At 39.9% G+C, this 15,484-nt stretch overlaps 3 protein-coding genes across 12 annotated transcripts in view; 1 reads left to right on the plus strand and 2 right to left on the minus strand.

The window, feature by feature from the left end:
• LOC146513021 (voltage-dependent T-type calcium channel subunit alpha-1I-like) overlaps positions 1-4,159 on the minus strand; it is a 20,031-nt gene extending 15,872 nt beyond the window's left edge. For 2 of the 8 annotated variants that reach the window (XR_014875576.1, XM_085169436.1), the window contains exons 1-3: positions 1,815-2,019; positions 683-819; positions 431-519 (exon numbers count right to left, since the gene is read on the minus strand). Coding sequence is in view for 6 of the 8 variants with exons in the window: in XM_085169436.1 (XP_085025562.1) it covers positions 431-519; positions 683-819; positions 1,815-1,862 (274 nt within the window). In the remaining 2 variants the exon portion in view is untranslated. Of the gene's footprint in view, positions 1-430; positions 520-682; positions 820-1,814; positions 2,021-2,084; positions 2,264-4,013 lie in introns of those variants that run through there. The other 6 variants (XM_085169440.1, XM_085169435.1, XM_085169437.1 and 3 more) reach the window with 6 other exon arrangements.
• Positions 4,160-4,224: 65 nt separating this feature from the next.
• Positions 4,225-8,790, plus strand: mlst8 (MTOR associated protein, LST8 homolog (S. cerevisiae)). Of its 3 annotated transcripts, XM_085169456.1 has the most exons (10): positions 5,302-5,415; positions 5,504-5,517; positions 5,613-5,760; positions 6,612-6,663; positions 6,754-6,916; positions 7,055-7,130; positions 7,235-7,387; positions 7,500-7,624; positions 7,709-7,872; positions 8,182-8,790. In XM_085169456.1, exons 1-10 carry the CDS (start codon positions 5,317-5,319, stop codon positions 8,298-8,300), a joined length of 1,113 nt encoding a protein of 370 aa, XP_085025582.1. In that variant the 5' UTR covers positions 5,302-5,316; the 3' UTR covers positions 8,301-8,790. The 3 variants fall into 3 exon arrangements, with proteins under 3 accessions (XP_085025581.1, XP_085025580.1, XP_085025582.1); XM_085169455.1 differs by lacking the exons at positions 5,302-5,415; positions 5,504-5,517 and adding an exon at positions 4,225-4,243; XM_085169454.1 differs by lacking the exon at positions 5,504-5,517 and having other exon boundaries at positions 5,296-5,412.
• On the minus strand, positions 8,548-15,402 carry bricd5 (BRICHOS domain containing 5). Its single transcript, XM_085169461.1, has 6 exons — positions 12,828-15,402; positions 12,490-12,627; positions 12,263-12,412; positions 12,064-12,171; positions 10,771-10,921; positions 8,548-9,271 (listed from the first exon to the last, which is right to left on the minus strand). The coding sequence occupies exons 1-6, from the start codon at positions 12,879-12,881 to the stop codon at positions 9,177-9,179; spliced, it is 696 nt and encodes a 231-aa protein (XP_085025587.1). The 5' UTR covers positions 12,882-15,402; the 3' UTR covers positions 8,548-9,176.
• Positions 15,403-15,484: the final 82 nt, after the last annotated feature.

Below are 15,484 nucleotides of genomic sequence, written 5' to 3' on the forward strand. Positions count from 1 at the left end.
ACATTTTAAACTAAATTTGATTTTAACAAAGAAAAAACGCTGCTACCCCTCAACCTCCCAGTAGACACACCTAGGGATTCAATTACAAAATCCTACGTTACCTTATTCTCGAATTATCCCAATCACAAGATTTTCAGAAAACTTGAGCTTGAGGTCGAGGTCACTGAGATTTGAATTAGTCCAAGATTTTTAGTAAATACATCTATGATATCATAGGTGATGTACTGAAACTCATACATCACTTTGTACTTGAGTTATCAAATTCACAAACTTGGATGACCATGCCACATGCTCGCCTGCCTTTTAAAACTCTCCTTGTTTAGCCCTCCAGTCTAAACAATGTAGTGTACATTCAAAATAACCATACTAATCTAAATAATGACAATCATCAGGCCTCTGTTCTCTTCAAACTCTGTAAATATCAACTTACTTGGTACTCGGCTGATTAGTCTCACTGGCTTGATGGCATGAGATGCTTCTACGTGGAGATTAAAGAATCTAAACGTATAATCCATTAGCCTGAGGGGGCAGTTACAGACACAAACAAGAAGATGAGCTTTACTTTCTTTCATTCATAAAAATAAGTGTGCCTTCCAATAATGTAAATCTTTTTGGAGTTGCCCTGCAAAGGTTTTTAAACTGAAACGAAATTCTAGAGACACATAGACACATGGATACTAACTCTGCAAAGATGATGAAAAGGTCAAACTTGTTCCAGTGGCTGCTCAGGTAGCTTCCTTTATGGCCGATGAATCCCAGGGCTATTGTCTTAATGAGCATTTCCATGATGAAGTAAAGAAAGACGAGAGAACCCAAAATCTGTATACAGAGAACGAAAAACATCATCATATCAAATATCAAAACAAGGCAAGGCATACTGTTAACATACAATCACTGGTAACAGTAGCACAGATATAACATACTATATCCAGATGCTGCATCTGAGCTTTTAAGGGGGTCTTGGGGTCTGGCTATGGGCTCTGATCCATTCCTACAAGATTTTACTGTTTAATTTGACTTATTGCAATAAGTTACCTCCTCTTTAAGATGACATATTGTTAAGTGACTGTTCTGACAAAGTTAATGCTGACTTATGTCAGGTTAAGAAAAAAGAGATAACCATTTTAATTAAAGTCATTCAACAGAAATAGGTGAAAATGAAATACATGTTTGTCATTCAAAATTCTCTCTTTCTATGTTAAATCTGTTTTTGGCCACAAATAAGACAAACCAACAAATCCTTTAAATGTTAGTAATCCTGTCAGTTTTTAAAGAAGAACATTTAAAAAGAAGCCGCAGAATTGAAATATTAAGTGTAGGACTACCACTGTTAGTATCATATATGGTACAAAAAACTCACATTTTAAACTTAAAACCTGTCCTTGACAAAGCACTTTGGGATTTTTCAACGAGGACATCGTGAAGCCAAGAATCAAGATTACGCTAGCACATTATGGTACTAACAAATGAGAGAGTTTACAAAGTGTGTTATAAACTACAGCTTATCATTAGTCTTTAAAGGGACAGTTCACGTGTTGCACATTTGTATACTTTCTGTTGTGCCTGTTGTGCCATCTTCATCTAAATTGCTATGATTTGAAGTTCAGCTGTAGAAATATTAGCAAAATATTCATGATTCCCAAAATTTAATTTTTTTTCTACAGAACTAGAACCGCCAACCAAAGATGATGAAGATGAAGATGCATAATTTCTTCTGCACAGAGATAAGCATTGGACTAAAACATAAGCAGGTCTCTAGTAAACACTTCTAGTCTGCTAGTCTCTTCTTCTGACGCTCAGCTCATTATAACAACCTCTCGGGTGAAGCTCTCCTCCTCCACCTCTACACAAGGCTGGTACATGCCATCATTCACGCAGCTGAGCAGGACCACCAGTATGGACAAATAATCCAACCATGTAGAAGAAGAAGAGGTTAAGGTCTAAACACATTCATAAAATTCATCAACAACAGATGAAGCTTTCATACTAAAAGTATTTTACGTGGACATATTGAGTGGTATACAAGAGAAAAAACCCATAAAAATAGATAAAAAGGTTTGAAATTGAGTTAATGACATTCTTACTTTATTCAGTACAGAAAGGATATGGGCCAGAGACTATTTTGAGGAACCATTTGCGGGGTCTACTCGTCTGCTTTAGTCTGAAGCACACAGGCGCCACCTCTGGGAAGGGAAGCTGCTCCTCTACAACGACGCCTCTACATCTCTCATGGATTTCATGCATAATGAAACCAGAACCGCATCTGAGAGTGGTCAGGAAAAAGGGGTAAAGAAAACCATGATATACAGATCTATTTGGAGAAACAACTTGCTGCATAATTTTTCAGAGTATGAAGAGCATGGCGAGGTGTTTTCTTCCATAAAAAAGTTAAGTAGTCCCACACTAATAGAGATGGCTTTATATCTATTTTTTCTGTTAAATGTTTGGATACATTTCATTACACCTGTTTGACTGCTCCTTAAGTCAAATACTTAATCAGACAATCACATGGCAGCAACTCAGTGGATTTATTAATGCAAGCATGGTCAAGAATAACAGTGGGAATTTAAACTGATTATCATAATAGAGAACAAAGGGGATTTAAGTGGTTTTGAATGTGGCTAATTGTTGACAGGAGCTGGTCTGAGTATTTCAGAAACTGTTGCTCTCAAACATATCTGCAATCAGTTTCTGTCAAAGTGACTTTTATATATCATCCAGGTAAAAACTTCCATTGACATTAAAAATGTCTTGAAATGTATTTGAAGAAAGTTATAAAAAATGCCGAGGGTGCAGCAGAAATCCAGTGGCCAAAAGGATCTGTATTGATTATAATGTAGAATACAGAGTAGTTAAAATAGCGCACAGCTATTTGCAAGGATCCTTGCAAAACATGTTAATCAGTCAAAATCAGAACCAGTATACTTTATTAATCCCAAAAGAAATTATGTGGGTTACATTTGCTCCAATACAGTAACAGAAACAGACTAGACTATTTAACAATACAATATGTCGCAGATTTGCAAATTGAAGAAATAGCACAATATATAAAAATCACTCAATAATAAATATCAAGGATTGACAGAGGTGATAATAAATAAATATCAAGAATATTGACAGGAATATTACTGAGTAGAAAAGTGTGCAAAAAGGGTGTAACTATTACAGTGTTTACAGTGTTAGATGGAGAATTAATTAATTATATTAATAATTGGAATTATAACAAAAATATTAGACAAATAATAATAAAACTAATAATCGCGCACACATAAAATCATAGGATTAATGTTTGGCATGACACCTGTACCAGTTACTGTGAAATGTAAAATAAGTGTAAAGTATCAACCTGGGTAATGACAGCTGAGTGTTAGTAACATGTCAGAACCAATGACATGTTGTCAAATAAAGCTGTCAAATAAAGGTAAAAAATAAAATAAAATAAAAATTATTGTAGTTCTCACTGAAATTAATTGACAACTTTTGACAGTTTTAAGTTTTAAGCAGTGACTCAACACATTAACCTTAAGTGTACCTTATTTAGAAGACATGCTAACATTTTGGTGACTTCGCGTTAGCCTAAAGCTACAGTCATTGGAGGCTACATGATGGGGCTGTTAGTATGACACTGTCATAGACATGAATAGGCGACACACAATCATAAACTTAGCTAGCTAACTAACTAGCCTCTTTTAAATAATAACTATAGGCACTGGAGATAAACAATTAACAGTTTGAAAACATGTTAGCAGGTTCAGCAGTAAACATACAATAGTAAAACTTGGAAAACCCTTTCCTAATTTAGCTCAATCAATCACTCAAAAGAAAATCCAACAATGCTTTGAGGACATTTCTGTACCCGTACATTTCTGTGGTGCTAAATTGTACTGTAATTATGGTACTACAATTTATTTTAAACAAATTTAAAACCACTTTATTACACTTAACTCTGAAAATGTTCATTTTTACATTTTCAGAAACACTTAAGTTACATTTTTTCCCCCAAACAGACTCACAGGTTTCTGATTGTGAATTCTCCTCTTCACCTTGACTTCGGCCAATCAAAGGTAAATGAGCCAAACTCTGACGTGAAGCTGTAACCAACAGCAACCATTGTGAAACCGGATGTTGACAATGAAGAGCAAGAACTGTTTTATTAAACAGTAATTTCATCCCTTTAAGTTTTTTATTCTTAAAATGTATCCTATAATATTTTAGTGTGGGCCCAAGAAACTATTGATAGCGGGTGTGTTGAAGTTAATATTTTAATCATTAAAGTACTGGCTGAAAAGGTGGAGACTGAAGCTTAAGCTTACAGCACCTAAACTTTTTGTACAAAATGTTGCTTAACGCCCCAAAGAAACACCAAAAATGACACAAAATTAGGAATAAATACTAAACTAGGACAAAAACAAATAGTAATCATATTGATTGTGCCTCATGTTTATTTTTTTATGTTGTTGTTTGTTTTTTTTTATTTTTAGATAATGATCAATCTTAATTCAATCTTAATAATTTTATATTTTGTACATCAATGCATTCCAGACGGTAGATCATATATGAAACTATGAGGGGACAATATACCATGACGATTTTTGATTTATAATGTCTTTAGTTTTATATCATTTTGCAATAGTTTTTGTTTCATTTTTGTTTTTACATTGTTAATAATGAGTCTTTCATAACTGTCAAGTTGGTACTAGATGTGTAGTTAATACCTGTTACAGCTATTGCTGATTGTGGTACAGAGTACAGTATTTGTGAGGTTTTTCTGAGCGGTTCTGGAAACTGGTTGTACAGACAGAGGATGATGTCACGAGGTTGGAGTGTAATTTTTTATATACCGAAAGAAAACCCTTATTAGTTAAGCAACAATCGTGTATCCATATTGGCACGTTTCTATACATCCAGCTATGTTTCTATTCAACCCTTGCCATTTGAAATGTACGAAAAGTTTAGTAATACTTAGAATAACACAGGATACAGTGATAGGAGCGATCATCTTTAATCCTATTGACTCAATGGCATTTTTCAACTTTCTATTATTTACTTTATTTTACTTTAGTACCGAGTATTAGGACTGAGATGTCACCATATTGACACAAGCAACTTTCCAGACGATGCTGATAAAGCTGAAATTAAAATATGTTGCAATATTACATAATGAGATCCGCTTAGTCTTAATTAATATTATGAGTTATTGGTGTACACTTCTTTGAAAATCATTGTATTTAATTGCAGCATGTCTATTCCTCGTGGACACACCAGCAGAGGGCAATGCTGATCTAGTGATTAAACCGGAACTCTTGAAACACTAGTATGTTTCTAAGGGACGCGTTAAAGAGACGTACTTCTTGGCTGACTTCAACACTAACAACAACAAAGGGAACTAAAGAAATTTGTCCTTTTAAAACGGTAGTATTGCTGTGTTGTTACAGTTAAGGGATCTAATGGTTTCATACTAGAAACGTTTATTGTTTATTGCACAGCCTATAAGTTTGGCTAGCCTCTTTTGCTAAAGTTAGCTTATGATACGTTCACAGTTTAACCCTTTTTTGTGCTTTAGCTGTGTTTTGTATTTTACTTTAATTGTTGCAAATTGAATTTCCCTGCAGTATCCGCCAGGAGTTCGTCATGAATGTGAATCAGGGGACGGTGGGTAGCGACCCGGTCATTCTGGCCACGGCTGGATACGACCACACTGTCCGCTTCTGGCAGGCCCACAGCGGGATCTGCACCAGGACGGTCCAGCACCAGGACTCAGTATCCTTACCCTGATATATGGAGGCTTAAGCAGAATGCGTACTGTCATGTTTGAATAATTATAGGTAATGGCCATTTATAAATCTCAGGTTTTAAGTTCAAAGTTAATCAGATATTATCTATAGCTTCTCACAAAAATCCACGTGAACGCAAAAAGTGCTTTTGTTTTAGTTCTGTGTTTTCTATTTGTTTATAGATCTTCTATAAACCCTTTAGGGTTTGCCACAGTGGGTTAATTGCCTTCATCTCACATTGTCCCTGGCCTCCTCTTTTGTCACACCAACCCTCTGCATGTCCAAGAATCTCTTCTGTGGTCTTCTTGTTTTCCTCCTGCCTGGCAGCTCCATATTCAGACTACACAGGTCTCATTTACACTGTCTCTCCTCTGCATATGTCCAAACCATTTCAGCCTCGCCTCTAACCTGTCTCCAAAAAGCTGTCTTTACTCCGAATGAATCTTGAAATCTTCATTTCTACCACATCCAGCTCTGTCTCATGTCTTTTTGTCAGTGTCACCATCACTAAACCACACATCATAGCAGGTCTCACTACCATCTTATAAACCTTCACTTTCACTCTTGCTGCTATCCTTCTGACACTCATCCCCACATTCTCCAGCCTGCCTGCTCACTCTTTGTCATCTCTCTTGCGGACTGTCTCTTACTTTAGTTGGTTGACTTCAGGTATCTAAACTCAGCTACCTTCACTGTTATGGCTGTCTCTCTCTCATTCACACATGTATTCTGTCTTGCTTCTGCTGACTTTCATTCTTTCTCTCTCCAGACACTCTTCCACTTGCTTTAACTACAGCAGCAACCTACATTGTCCACTTCCTTAACATTTACTCTCAGCAAGTAAATTCCCTCGAGGTCACACCTGACAGAAGTATGATTGCAGCTGCAGGTTGGTTACAATTTTCCCCACAATCCTTTTTCTCATTTCTCACCTTAATGTTACTTTGCTTCATAGTAATGTTTGCATTGTGCTTTCAAGGTTATCAGCATATCCGCATGTACGACTTGAACTCCAACAACCCCAACCCGGTCATCAACTACGATGGAGTTAGCAAGAACATCACGTCTGTGGGCTTCCACGAAGATGGACGCTGGATGTACACAGGAGGAGAGGACTGCATGGCTCGCATATGGGATCTGAGGTACTGAAGGACAAGCTCACTGGTCTTTGTTTATTCAATTCAATTCAATTTTATTTATATAGCGCCAAATCACAACAAAAGTCACCTCAAGGCGCAATGATCAGCAAACTAAACTCTGATCCTTGCTCTACCTTGTAGGTCAAGAAATCTGCAGTGTCAGAGGATCTTCCAAGTAAACGCTCCGATCAACTGCGTGTGCTTGCATCCTAACCAGGTGAGACACTCAGTACACACAGATGAATCAGGTGAGGCTGTGCTCTTGGTTACTATCTGGCGCATTTGCACTTAATGCCGAAGATTTCATTATGTTTTTTTTAGGCAGAGTTGATAGTTGGAGACCAGAGTGGAGTGATCCATATCTGGGATCTGAAGACAGACCATAATGAGCAGCTGATTCCAGAGCCGGAGGTCTCAATCAATTCAGTTCACATCGACCCAGATGCGAGTTACATGGCAGCAGTCAACAGCTCGGTCAGTTGCCTAAAAGAATCTGCAGCATATGTGGCGCAGGATAATACATTCACTCTTTTATAGCATGTTATATTAATGAAAACCTTGTTTCCCCCCCGGCTCTCTTTTACAGGGAAACTGTTATGTGTGGAACCTCGCTGGAGGCATCGGGGATGAAGTGACTCAGCTCATTCCCAAGACCAAGATCCCTGCACACAAACGCTATTCCCTCCGCTGCAAGTTCAGCCCCGATTCCACGTGAGTGAACCTTTTTCTCCAATTTACCCCTCATTTCCCCACCGAAAATACAACTTGACATTTTGCATTCGTCGTCGCCTCCAGGCTGCTGGCCACCTGCTCGGCAGACCAGACGTGTAAGATCTGGAGGACGTCCAATTTCTCACTGATGACGGAGCTCAGCATCAAGAGCAATAATCCGGGAGAAACATCCAGAGGCTGGATGTGGGACTGCGCCTTCTCCGGAGACTCGCAGTATATTGTTACAGGTCCGTACAGCAGCACACTGCAACACCAGATCTCAAAACTGAATAAGAGTTGTTAAAGTAAAACATTGCAATCCATCTGAGGGCTGCAGATTTGAAATGTGGCTGTTTGTAAGATAAAAAGGACGTCTCATTTGTCATACTAACCCCTGTCCTGCCATTACATCTGGAATTATGTAAAAGGGGTTTAAAATGGTTTAAACATGGCTGTAAGTTTGTTCTCAGATTATGTTTTTTTTTTAACTTTTAGACACTTTCATGTAAGGCTAGACATTGCTTTGTTTTAATTCTACTTTTTCACTCACTCCACAGCCTCCTCAGACAACCTGGCTCGCCTGTGGTGCGTGGAAACTGGTGAGATCAAAAGGGAATACAGCGGCCACCAGAAGGCCGTGGTGTGTCTGGCCTTTAATGACAGCGTGCTCGGCTGAGAAGGAGGAGGAGGAGGAAGCAGAAGGAAGAGATAAAAGGTTGTCAGATAGGAACTAAAGACTCTTATGAGGATGCCACTCATGTCGCGTATGTCAGCGCCAGTACAACAATCGACTCGTGGAAGCGGGCACAGTGGCCATCTCTGGCATATATGCAGAGCGACACAGCCAAAATAAAAATCTGTAAAGCTAAAATCTGTTTTAATGGACCTATTTTGTTTCCACAGACGTACAGAAAGAAATCTGCCAATGACGAGGCAGACATAATAGTTTGTTTGTTTTTTAATTCAAATTGCAAAGCTCTGTTTTTACAGAGCGCTGTATTTATTGTAAAAAAGACCACATTAATCACAGGTGCTTTGTGTGTGCAGCAGACTTGTTTAATCTCTTACATGTGCTATGTATGATTTATTTGAATAGCTGTTCTGTTCTTCGTCATGTGGAGGAGGACTGCTGAATAAATGGTGTACAGAAATGTCTTTATACCCAACAGGTTGTGTCTTTTATTCTCAGAACAAAACAGTCACATTGTAACAAGATCGGTTACACACAGCAGTCCGTTACAGGACATACAGTTAGAGGCATTTACAACAAAAAAGGGGGAGCGGGGGTTCTTTCTTCTTTAATCTCTGAAGCGTGCCACCAGAGAGGGTATTATACATGAAGAGAGTGATGATGGGGATTTGGCGATAACTGTGACAGCCCGTCTCCAGCTCACTTCTTTCTCGGAAGGAAGAAAATGGTTTACTGGTGGCTGTATGGCACAAAGGAAACAGTCAAAGCTCGCTTTTGTTCTTGAAGAGGGAGCCAAAAAAAAAAAAAAGACAACTTTGTTTCCCTGATCTTTTGCCGGGAGGATCGAGAGAGAATGCAGAGTCACTCTGGAAGGTAGTAGAAGCACACGGACACGCAGATGTTGCTGGGGAAGCAGATGTCGATGCAGAAGTAGACCAACCTCTGTTTGCCTGGGCCTGAGAAAATGAGAGGTCATGTGACTCATTAAAAAATACAAATTTAGATTCAAGTGTCACTTGAAAACAAATCATTTAGAAATGCAGTCATTTGCATGAATCATTCATGGTTTAAAAGCAGCCAGATTTAGTTTGGTGTTCAGCATGGGCTCATGTACATGCTGTTGAGGGAGCACACAGTAAAGTACATAAAAAGACTTTCACCCTGTGGAAAGGTCACATTAGGCCACGAATCAGGTTTCAGCCTGACACGCTGCTGCGTTGTGGAGCGGCCGCAGGGCTAATTGAAAAACCCTGACAAATGAGCCCTTGTGTGAAAACTTCAGCATAATTTCTTTTCTGTTTTCCCAATTTGTGACTCAGGTGTCTGGAAAAAAGAGTCGATTCATAAATGAGTCTATGAAACTAGTAGGGAACAGTTCTGGGGTGGTTATAGAAAATTCCACTGTTTTCTGAATATTAAAGGGGATCATCATCAGAGTAAAAGACTCCGCGGTGCTCTTTGGTGCAGCTTTGTCAAACAGTATCAGAAATTGTGAAACCAGTTTTTAAAGCCTATGTTCCAAATAAAGACATATTTCATCAAAAATCCAGAGACCATAAAATGTTCTGACTTTCCTGAGGAACTGAGCCTGACGCCAGTTCATTTTTCCTGAAAGTGTAAGTTTAGGAGAAATGCAGCACACTTTTTATTTTAGTTATTCAGAAAACATAACTCAGGATTAAATCATTAGATATTTTGGGAGATATTTTCAGCTTTGGATTAATGCGCATTTGATCTTTGAGCCGTGCAAAACTTCAAATTTTGGTATTGATCCGATACTAAATATATACAAAATCAGTATTGCAGATATCAATACTTAACCAGTAAATGTAGCTTATGTAGGGGAGATCAGTGTGTGTGGTCTGTGAGATCAATCATCAATTTGTATATTCTGAACACATTTTAATGGCCACTAAATCACTGTAATTTTTTACTGTCTACAATAGTTAGTTAAATTAGTTAATCAGTATAACAACCCTTTCACGGTGGTCATGTATTTTGAAATGTACCTGTTCCTAAAGCACTTTAGGTCACCTTCTGTTGTTGATGTGTGTGACAGTCAACACAAACCGGTTCAGACATTTTTCATGGTGCATGTTTGAGGTATATTCTGTCATATCCCCAAAAAATACTTTTCTCACCACAATTCAGTGAGCTACATACTGAGAGGATAGAGGATAGAAACAAAGTATCAATCCAGTACCGATACTAAAGCTGGTATCGATACTTACGATATTTGGATGTATTGATACTGATACTATTGATATCCCACCACTAATAATGCAAAAAGATGTCACACAGTGAAAACATGAGGATTTGTTGACAACAGGTAAAATTCAAAATATATCAGCTTTGCTTTTTCACTAGTTTAACTTTTTTTCCTAAACCTTATCAGAATAATTGTAAAGCTTTTTTTTTTTAACGTTTGACGTCTGAGCCAAAGCAGTCCCCTCACCCTCGGTCCTCCTGGTCCAGTGGACCGACCTGTCCTGACACAGGGCCTGGAGAGGCTCCTCCAGCGAGGACACATTCACCTGACTGGCTGCCAGGACTCCCAGGAACTCCATCTGCCTCTGGGTCTCATTCCCAGACAGCTGGAACTGGCTCTGCCGAGGACAGCACCGCAGTATCAATATCCACAACAAAGAGTTCTTATTTTATCATATTAAACTCATAAAGGAGAAAAAGCGAGAAAAAAAGATGGAAACTTGAGCTCCCATTAGCCTGATATCTGCACTGATGAGGCCAACTTTGAATTTGTGCTCGCATTCACCCCAAACACTGTGCGTAATTGCGCCTCTTACAACTCTGATTGGCTCTGATAACAAACCGCTTAAAGTCCTGTTGTGCTCGAGTAGCTCACACAGCAGTTTTCCTTTTCTGTTAAAAAGAACCAATAAGACCATTGTGCCTCAGCACAAACAAGCCACATCTGCTAGCCCCAATATCATAGATTAAATGGCTACAGCAGCTACGTTTGAATACACAGAGCCTGTATGAGATATGTGACACCATGAGACAGGATCACAGAAAAGCAGCTTCTGAGACGAGGAACTTGGGTATTGTGTAAAAAGATGATAAGAAGTCCCTCTCAGTTTACCTCCAAGGTCCCACAACTCATCTCAAGGTCTCCATTCATCCAGGGCCAGCACCATTCACCTGATCATATTGTCAATTCATAATTAAGAATCAGATAATGACACAGATGAAAACTTTTTAAAGACTGGATGTCAGTGTTCAAGATCCAGGCATTTGTCAACAAGCAGATACACGCTGGCCCTTTAATGCATCAACCTGTATTTTAATCCAAAAAGAAGCGCCTTAAAAGTTGAAAAGCCCTCACACAGAGCGGCCATTGTGCCCAGGCCAAGGCTCGGGCTCGCTGCCGTAACCTCCTGTAAGAATATCCTCGGGCACGCCGAGGGGGCTGAAGGGATCAGATGTGCTGAGGAATTCAGCCATCGGAGTAAGAGAGACAGACTATGAGGCTCTTCAAGGCCCTGTACGCTTCACCTCTCTCTTTGTACGGCGTACCCAACAAAGTCATGCAAAACCACCAAGTCCTGGCTCAGTGGTGCAGTGCACTGAAATGCCAGTTCACACAGTAGTGCGGCTGCTACCTTAGAAACACCTGGCAGAGCTAAAAGGGCAACTTTTTCTTAATATGCCTGGTGCACTTTGATGTCTCTCGTAATGCAGTAATGCAGTGGGGAAGACCATATTATATAACATGTCCCCTGCCCACTACCTTGTGTGTTGTCTCGTGGAGGACGGAGTTCACATTCTTGTAGTCTGACTGCTCCATCTTTCTCAGGAAGCAGCTCTCCTGGCTGACGGGCTTGTAGCAGATCAGACTCTGAAACACAGAAACACATTTACCCATCATAACTCGCAGATGTTCCCTCTTTTTTCTAATATTCAGAGTAATTCAAGTCATCTGGACATACATGTTTTATATCAAAGAGCACAGTGGACGTCTGATTCAGCGACGAGGTCACAGAGAAGATCACCAAGTCATTCTGCTGGTCAACAACTGCTGACTGGTTGATAAGCGCGCCAGTCTGATCTGAAACAGTGAACCTCACAGTCTGCAAAGGCTGAAAAAACAGAGATTTGTAAATCAGAAGTTGGAAAATGTAAACCAGGGCATGATAAGGGAAGGTGTGTGTCATACCTGAGTGTGAGGCTGAGACCTCCCGAAGTGCCCCGTCAAACCCAGGGCGAGGATGACCAGGAGCAGGCAGGCTGAGAGGCTGACCCATAATGCCTTGTGCGGGAAGTGGAACAAAGGGGACTCCTCAGGGCCCCCATCCTGAGAACACATGAACCAGCAACAGGCTTTAAAAAACCTATTTGATGGTTATTTGGGGTATTTAAATCCCAGGCTGTGGCAGAACAGGAACCCACCCAGCAATAAACTTGTAAACTTGTAATACAACAAAAGTGGGGTCTGTAAGTAACCAACATATCTCAGCTATTTCAAATCTTCCATCTTGTCTGTAACGCGCTTACCGTGCACTCTTCTTCCTCCAGGCAGTTTTCTGAACGCTTCCAGCACCTCACCATCGCTGTGTCCCTTGGCGGCTCCTCACTCGGTCTGCTCCCGTCTCGTAGCTACCGGCATGGAGCTGTGGTCATGACCAGCACTGGACTGAGACTCGGCACACCTGACCGGCTTCTCTTTTCTTTGTCCTCACAAACCTCACACCTCCCCCTCCCCTCATCCCCTCCTCAGGTCTCACAGATTCCCTGCCCCCAAAAAACGGGGGAAAAAAAAGTCACGCTTCACCCAAAACTTCCTAACCCCGCCAAACTCAATTTCCAAGTTTTGCCTTCCAGAAATTACCTTCATTTTTTTAATGTCTTCTCTAATGTGGCTTAATACGCCTCTTTAACATGATCCATCTCTTTATTGCCCCTGTCCCCCCACTCCTTTTCACCCTTGCTCCAACATACACTTACACGAGAGGAACTGGCTTCTCCCCAACAGTCCAAACAATGGACAAAGAGGTAAGGCAGGCACGGGCTGGGAAGCCTCTCTCGTCAGGTGAGGGGTGATATGCTGCCGCTGGTGCTGCATCCAGCCGATGACAGCTCAAGGTGACTGAGGACTTTGAGAGAAGCTCTAAACCTAAAGCAACGAGGAAGTAAGTATGTAAGGTTTGTTTATATAGAGCTTTACAGGAAGCAAGGTCACAAAGTGCTTTACAGAATAAGATACAACAACTAAAATGCTATAAACAGATACAACTAACTAAAGGCATGCCATCACAGGTGGTTCTTGAGTTTCTTTTCAAAGGTATTAACAGCATCCACAGGAGTTAGGTTCAGGAGTAAAGGAGTCTATCTATATCAGCTGTGCACAACCCTCACTGAACAGAGGTTGTGACTTATGACACCAGCTGTCAGCCACCTATAATGCAGTCTTGAGAACCCTTCCCAGAAGCTTCAATCCCCACTCACGCCATGCCTCAGGTGACCTCAATAAGCCATAGAGTAGAACGATGTCTTTGAGTGGTTTCATCCTTAACTTATTCACACCTTGGCTCTTGTGGTGAAACATATGATCCTCCAAGGGAACAAACCCCAGTCGGGGTTAAAGACCTTGGACTTTCCAGTTTTGTGTTTTATAAGTGAAGAAGCCTCTTGGATAAGAAGTGAAATGTTTTCACAAAGTTAAAGAACTTTGACTGTCTCCTTTTTTCAGCTTTTAAGACAGTAAATTATAATAATCAAGGCATCTACCACACCGTCTGCCTGGTCCAAACGTTCCACTGTTGAATGCTATCAATTATTAATACTGTTACTCATCCAGGGTAAGGATTTAGCAGAGGGGCCATTTCTGGTTTTAAAAGGAAGAATGCACAATTGAATTTACATGGCTGTCCAGGAAAGGGGGAAGGCATTATCAGTGTTAAAAACAACAGAAAACTTATGTGCAGAAAGATGATAAAAAATATTTTTCTGTATTTATATGTTAACCAGTAACAGGATTCAAATCGTAAGTGAATAAAAAAGAACACACAAGTGGCCAGAATAAATGGACTTGATGTTCAGGCCTAGATTAAAAACAGCATGTAAAACGTGTTCTTTGTTGACACACTGTGAGTTTGACACACTGCGAAAGAGAGCCAGAGATTAATAATAACTAATGGTGAAATACAGAGTGATTTATAAACACACTGTGAGTGAAAAAGAAACGCTCAGTGCATCATGGGAGCCCCCAGCAGCCTAGACCACTGCAGCATAATTAAAGGAGGGTTCAGGGTCACCTTAACAAGCCCCAACTATAAGCTTTAGCAAAAAGGAAGGTTTTAAGTCTAATCTTAAAAGCAGAGTGGGTGTCTGTCTCCCGAACCCAAACGGGAAGTTGGAGGCTCTGCCTCCTATTCTATCTCTAAATAGCCACACGTAGGCTACCAGTCTGAGTGAAGTGCTCTACTGGGGTGATACGGTACTATGAAGTCTTCAACAAAAGATAAGGCCTGATTATTCAAGACCTTGTATGTGTGGAGAAGGATTTTAGATTAGATTCTGGATCTAACTTGGAGCCAGTGATAGGAGAAATATGCTCTCTTTCTAGTCCCTGTGCATGCATTTTAGAGATGTTGTGCAAATGCATGAAAACAATTCGTGTTTACCATGAACACTGAAGGACATGTCCTGGTCAATAGTCTATCAAGCTGATGAATTTTGCTGTAGCATCTTCTATATGAAAATTAAAACCACCCAAAAATAACAAGTTTCAATAATTTTAAAAGTAATAATCAGGAAATCAGGGAATGTGTTGAAAAACAAGAAACATGAACCAGGCAGAGGGTATGGTACATCATGTAAAAATAGTTTATTTTTGAGTTTAACATGTCTTTTTTGTATACTTACCCTTAAGGAAAGTCAGACATTTTTTTAAAATGTTAATGTGATTGTTTTATGAAGTAATAAATAACATGACGGATCCAAATATTACTCTTGCACAATCCCTTGAATCTAAATGCAGATATTGGAACATTGTGTTGAGGTCTTAGAATACAGAACAAACAAAGCTCAAGTTCAGCGCCTTTCAGTCTGATTTTGCCCGTTGGAACAATGATGTAAACCTTATTACTAAACTGTTGACACTTCATGTGTGCTCACTTCTCTTCCCAAGTTTGACTTGTAGTTGCTCAAGA

The sequence above is a fragment of the Neolamprologus multifasciatus genome, chromosome 8 (genome assembly GCF_963576455.1).
Source record: "Neolamprologus multifasciatus chromosome 8, fNeoMul1.2, whole genome shotgun sequence".
NCBI lineage: Eukaryota > Metazoa > Chordata > Actinopteri > Cichliformes > Cichlidae > Neolamprologus > Neolamprologus multifasciatus.

Coding starts and splice junctions, on each gene's coding strand:
- bricd5 (XM_085169461.1), bottom strand. CDS start 12,881: ATGGTGAGGTGCTGGAAGCGTTCAGAAAACTGCCTGGAGGAAGAAGAG. Junction 10,922..12,063: donor TCCACGAGACAACACACAAG/GTAGTGGGCAGG, acceptor TGTCCTCGGCAG/AGCCAGTTCCAGCTGTCTGG. Junction 9,272..10,770: donor CTGGACCAGGAGGACCGAGG/GTGAGGGGACTG, acceptor TCATTTTCTCAG/GCCCAGGCAAACAGAGGTTG.
- mlst8 (XM_085169456.1), top strand. CDS start 5,317: ATGTTTCTAAGGGACGCGTTAAAGAGACGTACTTCTTGGCTGACTTCA. Junction 6,664..6,753: donor AAGTATGATTGCAGCTGCAG/GTTGGTTACAAT, acceptor TGTGCTTTCAAG/GTTATCAGCATATCCGCATG. Junction 7,625..7,708: donor AAGTTCAGCCCCGATTCCAC/GTGAGTGAACCT, acceptor CGTCGCCTCCAG/GCTGCTGGCCACCTGCTCGG.